We start from the raw sequence: 25,307 nt of genomic DNA on the forward strand, positions 1-25,307 counted from the left end.
TGCATTTGAAAATCAATTTTACGAAACTTATACAAATATTTTTATAACATCTAATTAATTAATAATGAATAAGTGAAAATGCTAAAAAAACTGAGAAATATTGTAATTTTCATTACTATTACTTAAGATACAACTAATATTGAATTATTTAATTTTAAATAAGAAATTGCTTACTATTATATAGTAGATACATGATTACACGAAATTAAAACTAAAATTTTCTTTTACAAAAATCAAAATCAATTTTAAGATGATTCAATGCAACATTAACATTTAATTAATTTGAAATTGAACTTTTTTTTTCAACGAAATCATTATGGATATAATTGATGAAAATTAAAATTAAAATTTCTTCGTGCGAAATCAATTTCGAAATTGCATTCTTTTTTTTAATGCGAAATCACGCGAATTTTGAAATGCATTTATGCATCTTTCCTTTAAATAGCCAACCATTAGCTAAATACTATTCTAAGTAAGTAAGTACTTCGCTCTAAATACGACAGAGATTTATGAGTACATGACACGAGTCCATGTATATCCGTATCTTCCAATACAAATCCCAAAATGCAAATTGTTTTTCCTTATATATGGTGAATAAATCGTAAGAGACAAGAGAAGCCATATTTCAATTCTTTGCCGGATATGGTCGCTTCCCTCTCGAACGGAGTGAGTCAAAGAAAATATCGAGATTTATCAACTCGACTCGTTGCATATTTTTCGATGCGTCGTAACGAGCGATAGCACGGAGTTTATCGGTTGCGAAAGGTAGCTCGACGATGCATTGTGCATTTATTCATCGGCGAAAAAATAGAAACGGATGGCCGCCCGTGGCACAGGCGAAGGGAAGGAAGTTCAAATTCTTGGCAGCTGATCAGGCTCTCTTAACGGATCAACCGCGTTTCAGCTTCCCCTCTGCTTTCAAATTGGCATTTTCTCTCTCTCTCTCTCTCTCTCTCTCTCTCTCTCTCTCTCTCTCTCTATCGATTTCTTTTATTTTATCATTAAATTCGATTTCTTTTTAATTCTTTGTCATTTTAACACGAGATCGATATGAAATGGTAAATTTTCTATAGAAAAGTTCAAAAGTTATTTGAATTTTGATAGTAATTCTTGTTAAAAAAGAAATTTATCATCTTGAAGAAATTGATGAAATGATGAATTTTTGGTGGAAATATTCAATATTATTTAAATATCGATGGTAATTCTTGTTATAAAGAAATTTGTCATCTTCAAGAAATTGATGAAATGATGAATTTTAAGATTTTGTCATTAAAAAAAAAATTGATAAAAAGAGAAATTTTTGATAGTAATTTTATAAGGAAATTTAAATATATATATTATTATAAAAATGATGTAAGTAGATATTTTGAATTTTTGAGCTTTTAATTCTGTACATTATATATAATATTTATATATAAAAATATTCAGTGAATTTTAAATAATTTCATTTTATTTTATTTTTTTAATATAAAATTATTTAATACGTAAGAGTTTTTGTTCTTTTTTTAGAGATAATAAATGATAACGCAAATTTATATTTTTAAAGAGTTATGTACGAAGTAAAATATGAATAAAAATGTTTCAATTTAAATATTTAATATATATATTACGCGTATTCTACATATTTTTATATTTTTCATGCATTATTATCCATATCTATTAATATTCTATTATATGATTTTTTGCCCAATAATTGATACGTATATTCGTTCAATTTATTTATTTATTAATTTTTTTTTAGAAAATAGTTATTTATATTTCGTTTTCTATTTCTTTGCACAATTAATACTAATTGTTTAAATTACAATTATTATTTATTTTTACTATCTTCGATTATGAATAATTTTTCATATCTTGTAATTAATTGGAAATTATTTAGATAAAATTTTTAAATAATAATTTATAATAACAATTGACATATATAACATTGTATAATATGAGAAATATTAATTTTTAAATTAATACTATATTGTAATTTATAATGAATTAATAGCTTAAGTTGATAAACTAGACTTGTTTTTCACCTAGTTTTTTTAATCAACGTCAAATTGAGCTTGTAATAATGGTTACGTCACAAGTATTCCACTGTGCCGGTTGAGGATTAAATAGCAGAATCGATGTATAGTATCGTCCATAATTATTTGAACGATTTCATTCGAGAAAATAAAAAGAGGAATGGAAAAAAAAAAGAATATTTTTTAAAATATTTTTTAAAAATTATATTTTAATTTTATTAATTTATAGTACATAAATCTTTTTAAAAAATTTTTAAATATTAAAGAATATATTCATAAAAGAAATTTAATTTAAAAAAAAATTAATTATTTTTAAATTTATTTTTAGATCGGATCGAATTTCGAAATTCGGATAATCAATGTTCTATTATACAAGTTTTTTTATTTTTATTTATATATTTTTAACACATATTTTTTATATTTTAAATATTAATGAAAAATATATATACACGAAGTATTCAATCAATATAAATCACATTTTCTAAAAATATATAATTCAAAAATCTCTTTATTATTTAACCTTTTAATTGGCGAATCAATTAAGTGATTATTTCAATAGTTTAAGAGTGATTTCATTGATTTATTAACTAAATATTTAAACAATGAAAAAACTCTTGAATTAGTGATGAATTTTCAGGAAAGAAAAATTTTCAAAAAATGTAATTACATTTGGTCTTCCATATTTCGCGTGTTGTTTCGCAAAATTGAAAAAGAATAACAGAGGGCGCGATGAGCGTACACGTATATGTACGTGTATTCGTCGAATACACAAAAATATGCGCTCTCTCTTGGTTTAAAAATCACTTTTTAAAATTAACAAATGATACATGATTACTGTTCAATTCTCAGTTTCTTTTTTTTTCTTTAAAAAAATGTAGGATTTACATGATAAAGCGAAAATGAAGCTAATTCGTATAATTGAAATCGCTAGAAATACGCTGACATCTAAAAATGTCAGATTAGATTGTAATGGACTTGTGTGTAAAATGAATGAATATGAAAGAGAAAAAAATTCCAATTCGTTTTCCATTTAGAATTCAATAACGGACTGGAATTAAGCAAACTACGTTTCAAATTGAAACGGGGAATAACGAATTTGAAGTAGCGTTTTCTTCTTTCGTTTTCAATAATGTTTGTTGCAATTAACCGAAATATCGATCTGCTTCGTTCGAGATAATAACGATTTTTTTTTTTAAATAAAACATTGTCGTTTCATCGTTTTTTCATTTTCCGTATTTCGATCATCTTCAATTTCGTATAAATATTTTTCAACAAATGTAACAAATAATCACGAAGTTATCGAGGAATTTTTCTTTTGTCATTTTACATTTAATTGGATATAAAATTACTTGTCAATATTAAATATGTTTCAAGAAGTAAAATTTGTAAATATGAATAAGAAAGAATTTAAATTATATTATAACTTTCAAATTAATATAAAAATTTTAATATTACTATTATAAAATACTAGTTGGACACAAAAATATTTTCTATATATCAAATTCTACATATCAATAAAAAAAATAATTCAGAATTTATTTTTAATAATATTTACTATTTTTATACATATTTATATAATATTTCAATAATTTATAATAAGTATAAAATATGTATAAAGTTTTCAATGTATGAAATTATTAGACAGAAAAATCGTATGAACGAATATTGATAACTATATGCATTAATAAAAAATTTAAAATTTATAAAATCGACATAAAGAATAAACGTTGGTTTCATGCATTTATCAAAATACAATAAAAGGAAAAAAGAAAGAATCCTGAAGGTACGAATATAAAGTTCACCAAATTCCATCCTCAATCTTCGACTCGCGATGTTAAACCGGAAATGGAGCACCGAGGAGAGGTCGAATTTCTTTTTTCGCCTTGGCTATCCATGACCCGAGTCAATAATAAATCGGTTAGCACGTGTGCCAAGAAGATGCTACCACTTTCTCACAAGTTTATTTTGTTTTCGACATGGATACGTTTCCTCGATAGGTTACCATAAAATATTATACAATATAATAACGTAGGAAAACATACAGAAAAAAAAATGAAAAAGAAAAGAATAAAGAAATCTAATAAATATTTAAATTTAAATTTGTTCTTAAAACTTCTGAAAGAATCCTTCCACTACTTCTCATTATTTTGCTACATATTTATTAAGAACAATACTATACCATATTGTACCAAATTATATTGTTCCATTACAGATTATATTATATTATATCAAACCACAGCATATAAAACTATTCCACGCTATATTATGTACAAAGTACCATACCATACCAAGCCATATCTATATAATATTTTACATCATCCTATAAAATGCCATATTACATCTATTATACATACCTATTATATGCTATATACTCTCATATTATCTAATATGGCATTTCATATTAAACTATTTCACGTTGAATCATATTATACCATATCACTATATTATATCATATTAAGCTACATCATCTTATACTAAATCATACCAATATACACGTATCACATAATAAGTACCATACTTTATGCTATTATACCATACTATACACATCAAAATGAACTATTTTATGATATATTACACCAACGTATATACTATATGCTCATACAATATAATATCATACCATAATATATCATATCGTACTAAACTATTCTATTATATCATTAAATCATTATATATAAAATATATTATTAAAATATATAATATATATAAAATATAAATCATTATATCTAAAATATATAATATATAATATATATAAAAAATATAAAATATATATAAATATAAATCACTATATATAAAATATATTATTAAAATATATTATATTTTATATAAAATATATATAAATATATTTTACTATATAATATATATTTATTATATTATACTATATAATCTACACAATATACTACTACTATATATTAAACAACCAAAGTAATATTATATTACTCAATATTTGTGTTATATTGTTATATTACTCAATATTTGTGTTTTTCCCCACTTTCGACCGTGAATAACCATAAAAATATCCTCGAATGAACGAATTCCTCCTCGGTACATTCAACCCTCTCCACTCGAGCCGCGATATTATCCACCGGAACACGGGCGAGGAAACGCGAAAGGACTCTCGTTTACAAGTGACGATCCTGGTTTTATTGCCGCCGAAACCACGAGGAGAACAAATGTACTGGACGAGATAAGCAATTCCGATTTTCTATCTCCAGCCTCTCGACAGGTAAGCGATTTTTTTTTAAGGGAATTTCGGAAGAGGCCCTCTATTCGGCTCTATTTTATACAATGATTTTGTAATTTCAAGATTAAATGAAGTTTGAAAGTTTTGGAATTGTAAATCGATTATATTTGAACTTGTTTCTTGAAAGAGATTGTGGAGATTTTAATGGGAATAGAAAAGTTAGTTTGAAGTTGTTTTGATTTTATTGTGCGTAGATGAATTGGATCTTTCGAGATATTTTATTGAATTTTTTGAAGTATGAAAGTATAGTTTATAAAAAATTTTAATTGAAAAAATTTGTTCATTAGAATTATAAAATTGTAAATTGCGTATTTAATTTCGTTTAAATATTAATAATTTTAATAAATGAATAATTTAGAGGGAAAAATTGCAAATTTTTTATTGGAAATAACCGCTTGGTTAGTTTGAATTATTAAGAAAATTTGTTTAGTATTTTAAAGTTGCAAATTTAAAAGTTATGTAATATTAAATTTCGAAGTATTTAGATTTTTAATCAAGTTTAATCAAACTTTCAAAATCTAAATTTGCAAATCGTTTAGTTTTCTCAAGATACTAAAAATTTTAGTAAATTTTTTTAAAATTTAATCCATTAATAAGTTAATTCTCCAGAAACAGAATTTTATTAAATCTTGTAGAATTATAGTTGTAATTGTTAAATGTATAACTAGTACTTCATCAAATTGGTTTTTTTCGAGTAATACAGATTTTATTGGAATTCGAAGAGAATCTTGTTGAAGTGGTGAATTGTGCATTGTTACACTGGTTTCCTTTCAGAGAATGAAAAATTAAATCCTGTAGAATTCGAAGTTAAATTTGCAAATTGTAGATTGTTAAATTGCTCTCTTTAAAAGAGAAAAAATTTGATTGAATCCTCTATTTGAAATTGAATTCGTAAATTATATCATTAAATAATGAAGAAAATTATATAAAACTCTTTATTAAGTTATAATAAAAAAATACTAAAAACATATATACATTTAAAAAAGTTGATAATAAGATTGATTTTAAAATTATGAAAAGAAACGAAAAATTGTAAGTAAAAAGATGTTACTGGAATAATATTTCAAAAAAATAATATAGTAAAAAATTTTATAAAATTTTAAAAAAACAAAACTAATTTGGAAAATATCAACAGAAAATTCAGAGATATTCATAGAACTTAACTCTTAAAACTTTTAAAGAAATTAAATGCAATACAATGAATACAGTCAAAAGATTCGGTAATAATTTTTTTCTTAAGAAATTTAATATGTGGAATTTAATGTATTCGTGCAAGATTGATTTCAAATATAAAAATTGGTTCAAGTTTATTTATTAAGACAAAAGTAATTTAAATTTCTAGATAAAACGGAACTTTTTCGTTTCGTTGAAATTTTTTAATAAAACCTCATACTTGATATAATTTATGAAACTTTATTTAGAGTAAAGAATATTACAAACTAGATATGTAGATATCAAAAAATTAAAATAATTTCAAGCAATCAAAAAAAAGATCAAAGATTCGCAAAACAAGACCATGAAAAATTTAATATAACTTAATGAAACTTTATTCAAAATAAAGTAAAAGCAATGAACAACTATTAAAATATCAAAAAATAATCTACAAATAAATTGATTTTGAAGCAATAAAAAAAAAAATAATAAAAAATTCACATCAAGAACATCAGAATCTAATCTAATAAATCTAACTTATAATGAAATTTTACTTAAAATAAAATAAACGAATTATATTTTGATACAAAATGTTAAAGAATAATCTATAGATACCAAATCAAAAAAGAAAAATTCACATTGAGAACATTATATTTCACAGTTTAACATAATTTATAATCAAAATAAAAGAAATGAATAATTATCATAAAATAAAATATCAGAAAATAATTTACAAATATAAAACTGATTTTGAAATAATCAAAAAAAAAAAAAAAATAAAAAATAAAAAATTCACATGAAGAATTTATTCAGTTTATATATATTATTTCAGAATTTAACTAACGAATTTAATCTAACGTAAATTATAATGAAAATTTATTTAAAATGAAGTAGCAATGAACAACTATAAAACACGCAGATAAACAATAATCTACAGATATGAAATTAATCTCAAAGCAAGAAGAAGTATAAAAAAGTATAAAGAAGTATATAAAGAAGTATAAAGAAACCTTAATCAAAATAAGTTAAAAGCAATGAACAAAGTCATAAAATATCAAAGAATAATCTACAAATACGAAACCGATTTCGAAGCAATCAAAAGAAGCCTGAAATGGTGACAGAATCTCTAACCTATAAAGAAACCTTAATCAAAATAAGTTAAAAGCAATGAACAAAGTCATAAAATATCAAAGAATAATCTACAAATACGAAACCGATCTCGAACCAATCAAAAGAAACCCTCAAAAGAAACCCTCCCTCAAAAAAAAGAAAAAATCAAAATCATTCTAGGCGATAGAGTTCTAACTTACAACGAAACCTTAATCAAAATAAGGCAAAACTAACGAACAACTGCATAAAATATCAAAGAATAATTTACAAACATGAAATCTCGATCTCGAAATGAAATCGAAAAAAAGTTCCAATCATTCGAAGCAACGAAGAACTAACCATAAAATACTATAAAAAAAAAAATATCAAAGAACAATCTTCAGATTGTGAAGCAATCGAAAGAAGCCAAAAAAAAAAAAATCCGCAACGTAATCACGCATCTCGAGGGATCTCGACTCGAGATGCGACTTCCGGGCACGGGACGAAGGCGTGAGAGGGGGAGGTGTTGTTCCTCGTAAATATCGATCCCGATAACTGTCGGAAAGGAAACAGCGCGAAGGGAAACGCAGTGCGAAAGGCGAATCGACGAACGACGCCCCACAGATTTACAATCTCGGTATGAACGCGAGCCAAGACGACACTATTCCTCGTTGCCCAGGGGCTTCGACAATTACGATTTTTATTTTCGTGCCCGCCACTACTGCTAGAAGGAAGGTATTTTTGTCGGACTTGGATTACCATCCCAAAATAAGCGAGCGCCGCGCAGCCACGCAACCCGGTGTTGTAATTAGAATGGACACCGATCGATGATTTCGCTTAATTGATCGAGTATCACGAGTTTGTGCGTTATTCGTTTCGGAATTTCGGGTATATATGGCTCGTAATAATATTCACTTTACGATGGGAAAAAAAATTAGAATAAATTTCGTTGATAGGCTTATTTGTTTATTTCAGTTATTTCATCGTTATTACCGATAGTTGGTAAATTGTATACTGTATTAATATATTCGTAGAGATACGCTTTTGGAGAATGGATTCTGGAGGTTAAAATATCGGTTATGTTATCGACTTTGAAATAATTTAATTTTTTCAGAGATATTGACATAGTGTTTAGTTTTATTTTAAAATTAAAATTAATCGGAATAAAAGAAAAAATTAAAATTTGTTGAAGAATTTTTTTAATAATATTAATAATATTTAAGAATCACTATTGTTGAAAATATTATAATGGTGTCTTTTGACATCTTATAATGTTTCTGAAGAAATTGAGTTTGAATGAAAATTTCTATCTCACTTTATTTAATACAAATTTCAATTGCTCACAATTAGATTGTCAAAATTTGTACAATTATGGAAAATTTGAATGTACAAAAGATATACAAATACAAAATTTATATTATTATGATATATAAAAATTTAAATTTTCACAAATATCTATATCTTACTTAAAATTTAATAAATAAGAACCAATATGTTTGTTTCAATTTCAAAAGATCTTTCAAATATTATTATCCTAGAATTATCTTTTACAATATAATTTTTTTTAAATAATAACTTGTAAGATTTCAAATCCCATAATATTATAATATATGGTTATAAAAAAATAAAAAAAACCTAGATTACTATATTTTAAAAGATTAGCTTTTTAAATATTTTTAAGATTTTTCTTTGTATGATGATGAACTTAACAAATAAATACACAAGATATATTAATGTACAACACTAAGCACGCATGTATCTTATTCCAAAGAAAGATACGCGTTTCTCGTTTATTTTTCCACAACAATTATCCTCACATTCCCGATTTATTTTTGTTAGAGATTCTTCTCTTCCAGTTTGTATGAATTTCGTGAATTAAAATAATGGAACACCACGAAGAAAATCTCGACATTTTCATTTTCCAAATATTCGTACACCAGCAACCCCTAAATTCCATCTGATGAATATTCTTAGGTAGATGGAAGAGGGATATTTCGAAGGATCGCGAGATTCGTGTCCGAGAACGCTAATGACGATCTTTCGGACTGGTTTCTGGAATTCTGTACACGATCTGCACAGATCCATCCGTCCTAGCATGCGAGCATGCTATGCAAGACATTGCTCACGCTCTTGATTTACGTTGGAATCCAAGCAAGAGAACTGGACATAGAGATACATCTCGACGATGAAATATTAGATTGTCCCAAAAGTTCTTTTCGTTATTTGCATCGTAGTTCGAGAAATATATAGTCCTATTTGCTTTCCATTGATATTAACACGTTTATATACGCAACACCGTATCTCTTTCATGGTGAACATTTATTAATTTTATTGTATTCAACGAAGACGATTACGCGTGCACGTTAAAAAGTATCGTATTTCTTTATTTTTTCCTACATCTTTTTTGTAAAATAAACTAATTAATTAATATCACAAAATTATTCCTTTATAATTAGAATCGATAATCAAGTTTGATTTCTTCATAAAAAAAAAAAAATTGGTTATTTCAATGATGTCATCTTTAAATGTCATCTTTATGTATATATATTTATATATATTTTTTCACGCATCTAAATAAAAATAATTTTGAAAGAATAAGTACTCTATCTTATTATTCTAGAAAAATGAATTTGTAAAAACACGACAGACTAATATATTCCATATTTCTTATGACGATGGCGAAAACAGTGTAAATAATTAGGACGATGTTCCAACGTGAAATAAGCGCGTCTGTTGCAGAAGTGAGCATGAAGGATAGTTTTTTTGAGTTGCATATTCATCGAAACACTTTGCTCGAACAATAAATTGGACTTCTTGTGTCGAGTGTTGGAAGACGAACGAGCAAACAAAATTTGTAATCGAATATTATGATAGGGATAGAAAGACGTGACATTAAGGGAAAAGAATGAAAAATAAGAGCAAAATTCTTATGATTTTTATGATATTCGTTGAACTTTTATTAAGATATTAGGAGTTTGATATCTATCAAAGAAAAGATCAGAAGAAAATAGCTAAGAAATTAATTTTTTCACGTTTTAAATATTTGTTTATAATTAAATTTAATATGACGAATAATCGAGATTTCAATATATTAATCAAGATCTCGCTATATACAGAATCATGGAAATATTTCGTGAAAAATAGCAATATGCAAATCAATTTTTTATTAATATTTTATTGATATTAAAAACATAAGAAATTTCTAATATTTTCTACAATGATATTTATTAAAATTTCAACAAATTTTTCAATAAACCATTTGAAAATTATTTTCATTGATTTCATAAACTTATAATAATATAACATTTTCAGTAAATAATGTTCCTTATATACAAAAATAATTTTGGATGAAAAAATTATATTGTAACTATTGTAAACGTAATATAATATTATAGCAAAAATATCGTTTAAATATTAATTAATTAATTAATATATATATTTAAAAGAAAATAAAGCATCAAAATTTCAAAACTCTCACAGCATCTCAAAAATTAATTTTACAAAAGTAACTTTTGTGTACATAAATTTAAATGATTAGGAACAAGCATTTTTCAGTATTAAAAAATAATTATACAATTTTAATTTATTCGTTCCATGCTTCTCATATTTTTCTCTAAAAATCTTCCAATAGATATATATCTATCTTCTTCTACACCTTCCTTATGGAAATTAGCAATTAAAGTTAAATCATAGTTCTCTAACGAAGATATTTGAAAGGAAATTAAAAATTAATGAAAATATTCATTGAAATTATATTGACGATTAATTTTTTCCTTTAAATTTAAACTTTTTGGTTATTAAATTAGAATTACGTATTTATTTTTCTTATTAATAATTTATTATCAAAAATTTTGAAAGAGAGACAAAAGAAAAGAAAATTAAAAATTCTATTTAAAGAATATTTATCGAATTTAAGATCAAATTTTATTTTTAACCTGTGCTTTCTCTAATTTTCTAATTTTATAGAAAAATTTATTTATTTTCTAATATTAATTTCTCTAAAATATAAGCTTATTAATTTTTAAATTTACACATTATATTTGCTTTTATTTCATTATAATTTTTTTTTTATCTATCTAATTCTAATTACCTACATGAAAATACACATGAAAATAAATTTTTATTCATATCACGATCAACAATATTAATAATACCATTAGCATTGATATATCTGAATCAATTGATATCACAATTGTAACATCAATACAGATTTTACTGCGTAAACGTGGAGCAGAGTGACAAATGTGTGTTTTTGTGCAACATTATGCAACGTCTCTCTTTGATTTATCTTTACAACCTTGTCTCTCGTTAAATCACATTCTTGCGGAAAATCCATCGTTATGTTACATACAATTACGCAATCGTGTGTAATTAATCGATTTTCCTTATTCGTTAAATAATTAGAAATTAAATTAATAAATAATATATGTTTTAATAAATTTACATTTACATGTATATGTAAAGTGATTAAAAAAAAAAAAAAAAACTCGACATTTGACTCCTTACGCGTGTATTATCCGCTTATTACAATTAATCTGATTATCATATTCAATAATGCACGAATTAAATATGAGAAACAAAATTATATGTTATATAAGATAAAATAATCATATAAAGAATTATGTAATAATATATTTAACAAGTTGTAAAATAAAGAAAAAATATTTTTTAATGATTATAACGACTCTTTATGTATGAATTAACGAAGAAAAAAAAAGGAGAAAAATTGTTACATAATAATAACTGTATGGACAATTACATAATATTTACATAATAGGAAAATATTGTTGAGAAGATTCAAAATAATGATATGAAATGTCATACATTTTAAAAAATATTTATTGGATTATTATTTTATTTAACTTTATTACTTCCACGTTTTTTTTTTTATTTTCATTCTTTAAGTTATCACAGCTAAGACAAAATATTAGTTACATAACTAACAGGATGTAGTCAAAAAACTAGGGTAACTGTCAATTGCTAATGATGAGTTTAATATCTTGTAGGCGTTCTATGAACAGTGTGTATATTCATTAGATAAATGAATAGAGTGTTTAATAAAACTAAGAATTAAGAAGCTGTGGTGAAACATAGGTTAAAAGAAAATCACAAAGAAATATGTAGATGTCATAAATAAGTCCTGTTTATAATAGAATCTCCATTATTCGAATACTTTAATATCTGAACTGTACTATTTCTATTTCAATAAAGTAATCATACACATTAGAATAGTGGAAATAAAATTTAATTTGCAATTGATGTTGGAAATGTATATATAATATATATGGATGATATAAAAACTTAAATTTAAATTATTTTATAGATTGTGACACTAGCTCATCCAAAACTTTTTTAAAAGTTAAATTTTAAATAAATTTAACAATTAGAAAGATAGTGAAAAAAAAAGATAAGAAAATAGCAATGATAAAATAAGAATTCTATTTATAATATTTTTTTTAAAGTACATATAATACAAATAAAAAGAAAGAAAGAAATTTAAATCAATTATTCATTGTTCAATTTCAAGTACAGTTAAAAGTATTTGAAAAGTATTATAATTTATAAGAAAAATTGAATTAATATTTTGATTTGGTTGAGTTCAAGAATTTTTAAATATATTACAAATTTGTGTTATCATTAAAATAACAATTTTATCACAACTATGTGACTATTTATATAAAAATGAGCATAAAATATAGAATAAAATTAGCAAAAAGATAATATTAAAAAAAATGTAACTCTTTACAAAATAATATTTGAAAATAAAAAATTATTTTTTAAATGTACGGTATTAATCGAAAGAGGTGTTTATCGAATCAAATGAATTGTTTTAAAAAATTTTCATCAAAAATATTCTTTTTTACTTTCAATTTCTAAAGAATTTGAATATTTTTATAAAAACTTTACTTCTCTTTTATTTTACTTCAAATATTTAAACAATCAAATATCAAATAAATTTATATCAAATAAAAAATATTTAATATCTATTATAATATATTTTTGAAAAATTAATTCTAAAGAACAAATACAAATGTTGATATATAAAAATATAAATTGAAGTTTATCGAGTTAACAAATAATTAAAATTTACATTATATGAACTTCGAGACAGAGTGACGAAGACAATGATTTAATTCTGTCTTCCTCCAACTTTAACGGAAAACTGAATTGTTTATAACTTAATAAATAAGTTTCAACCGATATTTTTGTATATCAAATTTTGTGTTTGTTTTGGCCTGTAGAATCTACCCTCCAAAGATGTTCTATGAATATACATGTTATAGGATATTTTCACGTGTATAATGTTAATATATTCATGAAAAACTTTTGGAAGGTCGATTCTAAAGGCCAAAACAAACACAAAACTTGATCTGCAAAAATGTCGGTTAACGCTTATTTATAAAGTTACGAGCAATTGATGTTTGCGTTGAATGGAACGAGACAGAGCGAGAGCGAGACCCGTTGATATGACGAAGACATACGAATTATAATTTAAATATTTTCTCTTTCTTCCAGGATTGAGCTTCCAAAGATGCCCTACGAATACATTAATCCTTTACAAGTATTCTCTCAAGCTTAAAAAGCAACTTAAGAAGCTCAAATGAAAAATATATTTCTACATGAATCGAGAAAAGAAGAATAACCATTTTGTAAAATAAAAACATAACATAAAAATAGTAGTAACATAAAAATTTTGTTACTAATGAAAATCGTATATATTAAAATTTCGTTCAACTTGATTTAATTTCATTTAATTCATTTTACACATATATATAATATTTTATGTAAAACATGCATAAAATATTACAATTTCAAGATATGAAATGTAGAAATCAAAATTATATTGATATTCGAATACTTTTGAGATTCTACTAATTCGCGTTTCAGGGAAAGTTTTACAAGTTGAATAGAATCAAATATTAAGTAATTATTAATTAATAACGATAATTTCTCTTACCTTGCCTTGCATAATCAGGCGAATGGTCAGAGTGACCGAAGGGTCATCGTTCAAAACTGGTTTCGAATCCATACTGTCCATAACGGAATCACAGATTCCTGTGGTTCAGAGAGAGAGAGAAAGAAATAGAGAGAGAGAGAGAAAGATCTTCTTGAGATTTGAAGGGGGAAGGGAAGGATAAGAGGCAGGATAAGGTGGGCAGGGGAAAGGTTAGGCGAGTGATTTTAGTTGGAGAGGTCTGTGGGATGTGCTTTTCAATCGCTCCCAGGTGTGTTCAGTCCTTGCACTGTAATCAAACAATATGCACAAAAATTATTCGATCGTTAATTGTTGAGATAAGGAGGGGAAATTTTCTACGTCAATTTCCGAAATTTTGTCGAAATTTTGTTCAACTTTCGATTTGTGACAATATTTAAATAATTTGTGATTGTGAAGTGTGAATCGATAGAAGATGATGAAGATGATGAAGGTATAAAGTTTGGAATCTTATATTGAATAAAAGGGACTTGAATTTTTATATATTTGACGTAATTTTACAATTACTGTGCCAGGTTGAAGTATATCGATTAATGTTATGTATACATTTATAATATATTTTGTTATATTACAATCTGGAAAGTGATTTTTAGCATTCGATGCTTTTCTGCAATTGCAGTGAATTATAATTTTTATTTTTCGCAATCAAAGAGTTAATAGTTAGAAAATTATACACAGATTCTTCTGTTAAAGAAGAATCTTATATTAAATTAAATTACAATTTTGAATTTTGAAAAATTCTCGATTGACAATAATTTATCGCACGATTGATGCGTTCATCAATTTAATAATATTTTGTGCAAAAAAAAAGAAAAAAAACAAATAGAATTCATTACTTTGACATAGTTATTGGGAAAAAAAGAAGAAGAAAAGAATCGAATAAACGTGGCCAATAATCGATCGAGCCTATTATACTTTTATATTACAAAATATTGTTCGAGGTTACATACGTATTTACTTTATTGCTTTCTGATTGCGTTCATCCACGAGGCAATAACTATCAAAGCAACTGTTTTTAAATCCGTTTTGTTGAATATGTATACCGATAGAAAAGGTACAAAGAGGGAGAAATTTATATAACCACAAAAGAAACGAGGAATCAGATGTAAAGATTTTTTCCAATTATTCAAATAGTACTGGAGGAGAAGTAGTGTCACTGTGTGCCTGGCTCCTCTACTATCCCATTATCTCTGTTTATCTGAATGCAAACATTAATTCAACTGCATATCGAAGTATATAAAGTAATCATGCAATAAACCGCCGGGTACTTAAAAAATAATTTGACGTTTCTACGATTCTCTTTGTATAATTGGTAAAAATTTGCAAATGATTGTGCAACGATTATGCGTCTTCTTTATAAAAAAATATTTATTTGTTGAATATCGAGAAATTGTATTCATCTCCTCGCCTCCTTATTATTTATAACTTTATTTTTTTTAAAGAAAATACTATAGTATAGACTTGGTTGAGAATCACAAGTCAAGATTAAATTAAATATGAATTTCTCAAAATTACTATGATTCTCAGTATAATTATAATGTTGTAAGTTCGTACACGATTTCAATTCATTCAAAAAATGAGTTTCGTTGAAACATAAACTTTTTACCAATCAGAATTCATTAATATTATTATTTTAATTCATTAATATTAATTTTGATAAATATCAATATTAACCTACGAACCTAGAATCAAAATCATTAATCAATTCTGACTGGTGAAATTTATTATTCTTGCGGTTAATATTGAACTATCGATTAACATTGCTGTCAAAATTGGCGAATTCGATCGTATCACTAACACTATATCGTCTACTAACATTCTTGTCCAAATTAGTATCGGTGAATTCGATCGTTATACTTGCAATTAATTAATATTGTCGTCGGTTAGCCGTTGTCCGTCAAAATTAGCAATTGGCCAATCACGATTGGCGAATTCGGTCATAATTCTTGCGATTAATATTGTCGTCGGTTAATATTGTCATCGGCTATCATTGCTGCCCGAATTGGTGTTGGTGAATTCAATCATTGTTCTTGCGATTAATACTGAACATTGGTTAATATTGGTTATTAGACTGCTGTCGATCAAGATTGATGTTGATGGATTCGGTCTTTATTCAATTAATATTGTTGTCTATTGGTATCGATTAAAATTGGTGTTGACGAAGTTTATCTCATTCATTTCAAGAGACTCCAAAGAATGTATTCAAGCTGATTTTCTATTTTTATACGTATTTTGCTAATATATGCTAAAAAATATGCAAAAAATAAAGAAATTGATAATCGATTTTTATTAAAAAATTTTATTAACTGAAAATGACTACTAGATAATATAGAGCATTCTATGTGAATTTTATGTAAATTCTATGTGAATTTTATTTACATGAAATTTTATTATGTGTCTGAATTTTAGTTCAACTCTTATCGTTTTAAAGTTTTAGAGTTTACTGAGATAATTTGATTTGAATTATTGAAATAAAAATGTACTTTTGTGCAAAGAAAAAAAATGTATTTTATGTGTATTTAAATTAATATTGAAAATTTTAAAAGTTGAAAAATTTGTTAATTGAGATAAGAAAAACTATAAAGTGTACAAGAATATATATATACAATATTAAAAATAAATAAAATTAAATATTTTTAATAAAAGCGACAAAACCACATTAAATAAATTATATTTCTTTATACTTTGTGATTAGAATCGAACTTCAAAGTGAAATAAGAAATAATAAAATACTTGATTATTTATATATACGATAATATATCACGATTTTCTAGCATTAAAGATTTTTAAATTATAAATTGTAACAAATGCGTCATTCAACTAATTAATTATTTATTCAATAATATATCACGTCTTATAGAATATTATGATCATTAATGAATATTATGAATATTGACACTCAATCATAAATTATATAAGATATACAATAAAATTTTTCTATAATCAAAGCTTTACATTTATATAAAAATACTTCTGATCGATACAAATATAATATATAATACTATAAAATTAACATTAAAATCTTTCATCATATTTTCTTAATCAAGATAAGATAAACAATTTCAAGATAACTAATTCCTTGTATTTTGGTTGTTAAAATTATTTTTAAAAACAAGTATGGCTAAAATAATTCTGCATCTATGATATCATAGATGAAAGATCAAACTTAAATGAAATTTACAATTAATAATTAATAAATATTAATATTTCAATCAATATCGTGTTTTTTATTTGATCAAGTGAATATCTTGAGACAAAACAAATAATTTTTAAAGAAAAATAATAAATTAAAGAATCGGTGAATTTCAGGAAATAATGTTTATTTTTAGTTGAAAATTTAATCATGAAATAATTAAATTCGGAATAAATATTAAAAAATAAATATACGTATAGAAAACGTATAGAAAATTTCTTTTATAAGAAACTTTTTCCCCAAGTTATCATAATTAATTTGAATCGACACAGTGAACCTTGCTAATTAAAATTTATATAGTAGATACTTTCATAAACGAATTTCGCGAGGAATACCAGTTATTCAGATTAACTAATTAAATTTAAACTTTTGTTCAATATAATAATATCGGTTGATGTACGTTTTGTCACAAAAGGATGTGGCTACGTTAAAATATATTTCGTACGTTTTGTATAAAAAAATTTTATATCGATAAAGAGAAATAAATTTCAAATTTATTTTTAATATGGCTTAATAATGATTTGAAAGTAAAATGGATAAAAAATTGCACAAAAAATTCGATAAAAAAAATATTAAGTTTTTCTTTATGAGAAGTATAATGGTAATATATTACTAGAACTGAATTAGGTATATATTACTAGAACTGAATTAGTAAACTAGCACAATGATATCATTAGTAATACATTATATTGCTATCAAATTATTATACTATTAATAATTTTTTTGTAAAATTTTTAAATTAAAGAAATGTTTACCTAACAAAGTCATGAATTATAAAATATAAAAGGAAAGAAAGTAAGATAAAAATAAAAATAATTTCAATCAATTAATGTAGTGATTCAAAGAGAAATTGCTTGCATGTCCAAATAAACTAACACATAATTGTTTAAAAATAATATTTACTTAAATAAAAATATACCATTTGAATCTGAAGTATGCATACGTACATATTTAATAACTTTTTACAATTTAAAAATTAACATTGAATACACGTTTTTCTATAAAACATGATAATACGTTTTTTTAATATTTATTATTATTATATTATAACATGTTAAATAATATTTGCAAATAAAAATGATATATTATACATTTAAAAAGTCATTGTCCGAAAAACAATATTTAAACATTGGAAGAAGAATTTCTGAGAAACTATGATAAACAGAGACATAAAACAACATAATTCCATTGATTCTGCATCGACAAGGATATCCATAACAGATGAAGAATAAACATATCTTAGCTGGAACGAGCATTCCAAGTCTCTCAGAAATAAAGGAAACAGAATTGCCGGACAAATCTTACATGATTTCAACAACTTGACAAATCAAGGAGATCAAGAGCATCTTCAAACATATTTCCAAATTTTTTTCCATAGTTTTCCTAAATTATCATCTGAATTCCTTGAATTTTTATGAAAATCGTACAGAATTCCAATGACCAGATAATAGCAATACCATTGAAATAAACATACACAATATGATATATATATATAATATCAAAATTGAATAAAAAATATTAAATACTGGAAAATTTAAATATTTCCATAAGCAAATAATATTTAAATCCAAGTGGGTAAATACTATTTATTATTTACATACAATTCGATGTAAATAAAATATAAGCATTGAAGAAAACTATGTATGATATATATTCATGGAACAGCTTTGGAGGACCGATTCTAAGAGTCAAAACAAATATAAAAATATCAGTTGAAACTTAACTTTATTTAAACTTTTATAAACTTTATTTATTAAAGTTATAAGAAATTGAAATTTGCATTATATGAAAAAAGATAGAAATCTGCATCTCATTTCGTCTAATCCAAACTGAAATATTTAAACCATATTAAAATCAATGTTAAAAAATATTATTAAATATTTTTCAAAAACAATGTAAATAATATTTAAATAATATTTAATAAAAATTTGAACTTTTTAAATATATTCAATTATCCTGTTTGAAATTCTGAAATTTAAATGAAAAAAAGAAAAATTAGTATAGATGTATAATGATTTCTTAAAAATTATATTATCTTATATAATTCAATTTTAATAAACCTGATACGTAGCTTTCAATGTTAATATGATTAATATTAATGTATGCATAAGTACATATTTAATAACTTTTTACAATTTAAGAATTAACATTGAATACACATTTTCCTATAAAACATGATAATACATTTTTTTAAATAATCAAACCTCAGTTATTTTTAACAGGCAATTTCACAGAAAATTCCCACAATAAATATACACAATAACTACTTGTCTAACTAATATAGTAATAAATGAGTAAGTAAAGATTAGAAATCTCTTACAAACAGATTAAGAAGTTAATAAATTTTGAAACATGTATCATTCTCTTTAAATAGTCAAATCAGTTTTAAAGCTATTTATTTTTATACTTTTCCTAAATTATTTAATTATCTTGATTGTTATTCTTGAATTTTACTTTTCTTGCCTCACGTCATTATATGAAAATAATATTTCAAATAATATTTCAAAAATATTTTTACAGGCATAATTTTAGAATCTATCACATAAACTATTTATACATCACACATGTATGTATTTAACCAATAACAAATTTAATGAATGGAATTATACAATAAGAAAAAATAATAGCCAATATATAAAATATATATTAAATAAGTTTCTCGATTAATATATGATACAAAATTAATATATAATATGCAATTAATATATAAATACCTGTCACAATAATTCAAATTCAAATTTCTTATAACTGATTGATAAGAAACCAAAATATGATATATCATAATCACACAATATTATTATTATTATATAAATTATTATTATAAATAAAACGACAAATAACAAAAGAAAAGAAAAATATTAAAATGTCTACGTTGAATATATTTATACTTTTGAAACTTACTTTGTCCTACTTTGAAAATTAGTCTTAACCTACTTTCCCATCTTAAATATAACTGTATTGTCATACGAACGTATACCTCGTTAAAAGTAAAGCGATCGTTCGAAAAGGATTCGTATTTCGATCGAGAAAGAAAATTCCATTTCAGATCGACGCATGCGTGTACCATAGTGTATTATCATTGGACGTCTGTTCTTTGTTGCTTCTAACGAACCGCTTCCTCATTACGGGCACGTGTATAGAAGCCACTTAAATATAACTTTCTGTCACAAAGAAACTCTGCCGTGGATAGGACGGAAAAATATGTTCAATAATCGTGTGCTGTTTTTGCACATGTGTGTAGAACGATGTTGCGCCTTGAAAAGGGAACTCGCGCAGATGTTACAGAACACTTGTTTCTTAACCATGGAAAATATATCCAGGTATTTTTATTGCTGTTTATAAATTGGCAAAAATTATTTTTTACCAAATAACATTCAGCTATGTACGAGTAATTATTGGAAAGGCCATTATTAATCGATGATCGAAATTTGAAGGAAATAGTATAGAAGGAATGGATTTTAGATCTAAAATTTTAGTTTTGGATATTTATTTAGTTTTTGAGGTATTAATAAAAACAAACTTTTGATATTATGCGTTGAGAACTTCTTATAATCTTCTCTGTAATATTCGTCATCACATACATCGTTTTCGAACGTCGAATATCTAATGACGTCTATTTGTATTAGTCTGAGTATCTATAGGGTCACTCATCCTCGAATAATTGAATACATTTTATTAAATACGATGTCAGGGATGTAGAAAAAAATTAATTTACAGATAAAAGTATATATTTCGCGTGTAGATGTGATTTTATTATTATTGTAATTATTATTATTTTTCGAATAGAAACGATTTTATAATGTTATTTATTTTTAGGTTAGAATTTAAATATTCTGAAGAAATATTGGGATATAGAGGATACTGAAACTATTAGACAATGATTTCTATAGAAAAAATGCTTTAATCACTGTTTTTCTATAAGAATTTAATATATAGTGCTTAAAATTATTATCTCAGAAATCGAAGTTAAAATTTTATGGAGTCCATTCTCTCTGCTTTACCATTCCTCCAAATTTATCATATCAATTGGTTTTCTGAAACTTTATTCAAACGTTTTACTATAGTCAATTGAATATATTATACTATCTATACTACTATATATATTCTCTATTTATAATAAAGTGACAAACAGATATCTTTTCTTATCACAACATAAATGGAAATAATATTTGACGTTTGAAACGTTCACATATAGAACAACATTAAAACATCTACTTAATGTTATTACATGTTAAAACAGGTATTTATAAATATCTACTTAATGTTATTAAATAATTGTTAAAAATTCAAAAATATTTAAGAGAAATTAAAAACGATAAGAGTATTGCAAAATTAATGAAAGTATATATAAGTCGAAAATCATTAAAAAACAAAAAAATTGAAATGAAAAATTATTTGTATATTTCTTTATGTATCTATCAAAAAATTTATATAATTTAGTAGCTCTAGAAAATTGAGACAAAGAAAAAACTTTTATATTATTGTCTCAATTTTGTTATAAATTATTTTCCTTAAAATAAAATAATTCGTCTAAAAAGAATGTTCTATTATCGAAAAAATCTCTTTAAACAATCTCTACGGTTAATAATCTTATTAACAATTTAGATAACGAAAGTCTTACTGTATTTATGAAATATCAATAATTATATTTATCATATTTTGCGCTATGATGTTTAAGAATAATTTTTTCAAAATTTTCTTTTTATTTATTTATTTGAAATCGTTTTATTTATTTGAAATAATTAATGAAAAAAAATTAGATTAAAAAAAATTGTTTTGCATTACACGATGTTTATATTTTAATTTGTTCTAGTTTTTATAGCATTATATTACTATGCGAATTAATTACTGTAGCAGTATTTACTTGAATTATGTAACTTTGTTTTTTTGTATTAAAAAAAATCTTTATTAAATAAAAAATTATACTATATTAAATATAAAATTATTTTAATATTAAACATCAGATTTAATATTTAACAATATTTTATACATTTAATGTATACGTGTATTTACGTAAAATGAGCAAAAAGAAATATACAATATGAAAAATATACATTTGCATATATCCACAGTTTATTATTTGGATTAAAAAATATAATTTTAATTTCTAATTTTAAAGAAATACGAATATGTTGATTTTAAAACAAAAATCAATTTGATAATTTCTTTAAAATATAAAAAAGATTTTGTATCTGAAATAAATTTCCAATATAAAATTTCAAAAATTATTAATATCGTAGATAATATCGTGTTAATAAAAAAAAGAGGATTCTATAAGATAGAAGTAAATTTGAAATATAAAAGTTTTTAAAACGATTTAAAAACAAATAACTGAATAAAAAACTTGCGTAAATTACAAAATATCTTCGCAGAGTGTGCATGCATATAGAATGAATTTAAATTTTTACACATAATTTTATATCCTTCATTAAGAAATTTCCATAGTCACTGTTTACGGATTTAATGTTTACGAATTTTTATGCTTGTGCGTGTACGTAACACTTAATTAATATTTAAAGTCATGCATCTTTCTATATCTAATTATAAAATATGAAACGGAACATAAAAAAAAAAAACAGAATAAAAAAATGAAAAATTTAAATATCTTTTATATTTCAATTTCAAACTCTCTAATTACAATGTATATCGATGTTTTAATATAAACAACTCATTTTTAATGCATTGTTTACCTATAAAGAAATTTCAAATAAAAATAATAAATGTAATGTTGTTATTTAAAATACGTAAGTTTTGGTAAAGAATATAATCTGAAAAAAAAAATGAATTATATAAATTCTAAATATTAGCATAACAAATAAGAACTGAAGGTAGTAAAATCTATTTCAAGTGCTTCCTAAGTAGAGCCAAATGAAAATATAAATAGAAATGCATGCAATAATATTTTGAATTATGGATATTAAAATGAAATTAAACGAAAGAGAAATGGATCATACTTTTTTTTCATGTTTGACAAAAAAAGAATTAAAAAATTTATATGTGCAACTTTTTTTTATTGATATTATACTTTTTTATTATTTTTAACAAACATATTGTTATTATAAAATGTGAATACCAATTTCTACAGTAACAAATAAAAAAGAAAGATTAAACTATACGAAACAATCAAAAATATACTAACTATACGAAACAATTAAAAAATAAAAGACCATAAAAATTTCTATCAAGTAATTCGAATATTAAATTTCCCGTCAATTTTCATATTAATTTGCAATCAATATAATTAATGCACATATAGTCAACTAATAATTAACTATATCTTGATGAATTTCTATTTATAAAAAAATCAAAATTAATTGAAAAGTTATTTTTATTTGTATATTTCTATACTTTTGTTAATAGCTTGTAATATACTATAAATTTTCTATACTACATACCATTTCTTCAAATCTATTTTTAGAATTGATCTTTAAGATGAACTAAATTTTAGAAACTTTTAGAATCTACCTATTTTAGATTTAACACATATCTTTATAAATTATAAAAAAATGTAAATAATAAAATAAAATTCTTATTATATAATAAAATAAAATTCTTATTATTTACATCTTTTTATAGTTTATAAAGATATTATATCTTTATTTATTATCTTTGAAAATATAAAAATTTTCACAAAAATTATAGAATATTTTTAAAAAAATTTCATTTCCAAAAGAAGTAAAATTGAACTTTTCATAATATTCTAATTTTATTCATTTATTTAATCTCTTTTCTTCCAAGTCAATTTATGAATAACGAAAACCTAACCTAACTTTTATTAACAATAGAATATTTGATTTCATTTTATCTAAAATTTTTAAAATTCAATAGTTGAATCTGAAACTTTTAAAAATTCTAATGTCTCCTTATAAATATAAACATATAAAATAAACCAATCAATCCAAATAATCAAATATAATATATTCAATATTTCAATATTGAAAATATTTATATATATAGGTATTATATAAATATTTAATGAATAATAATTCTTTAAACTAAAATTTTATTAATATCCAAGTAGACTTAAAAATACTGAGTTTAATATAGTATTAAAAATGTAATTCAAACTACTTTTTAAAGAAAAAAAGGAAAAGAGAAAATCTCATAGCGACACGATAAATTTTACGTCTCTATTTCACTCTCTTTCCCCTATTCCATCAACAGAGGATTCATAATTCACACCTGACACACGAATTCCACTCCGTGCAATTAAAATTTCGACGCTGATTTCCAGCCTCCAGTACATACGATAAATATATAAGGATCTCAAATATATGAAAATTCTATCAAAGAGTAATTTAATATCAACTGTAATATAAAACAATATTTCAATAAAATTTTTTATTTACAACAATGAAACTTGTAATTGATCACAATTTCTTCCTTAAAAAATTAAAATTAACAATTAAAAAATTAACAATTAATAATTTTATCAGTACAATGATAATATAATGAAATAATAAAATCCTAATTATAACAAGAAGATGATTAATACCAATCGTGTAATAATATATGGCTGGTTTTTTTACATTTCAAAAAACAATGATTCAGCGAAATTATATCTTTCTTACAGACATGTGCAATAAAAAATAAGTAAACGAAATTTTAATTTGATACAGTGAA

General features: G+C 23.6%; 1 protein-coding gene across 4 annotated transcripts in view; it reads right to left on the minus strand.

Annotated features, from left to right (window-relative positions):
* Positions 1-25,307, minus strand: part of LOC122715602 (poly(rC)-binding protein 3) — a 242,109-nt gene that overhangs the window by 81,970 nt on the left and 134,832 nt on the right. For all 4 annotated transcript variants that reach the window (XM_043937902.1, XM_043937900.1, XM_043937899.1 and 1 more), the window contains one exon: positions 14,456-14,741. In XM_043937902.1, coding sequence (XP_043793837.1) covers positions 14,456-14,536 — 81 coding nt within the window. In that variant the 5' untranslated portion in view covers positions 14,537-14,741. The remainder of the gene's footprint in view (positions 1-14,455; positions 14,742-25,307) is intronic.

Source organism: Apis laboriosa, unplaced genomic scaffold (genome assembly GCF_014066325.1).
Source record: "Apis laboriosa isolate Shangri-la unplaced genomic scaffold, ASM1406632v1 scaffold39_cov144, whole genome shotgun sequence".
NCBI lineage: Eukaryota > Metazoa > Arthropoda > Insecta > Hymenoptera > Apidae > Apis > Apis laboriosa.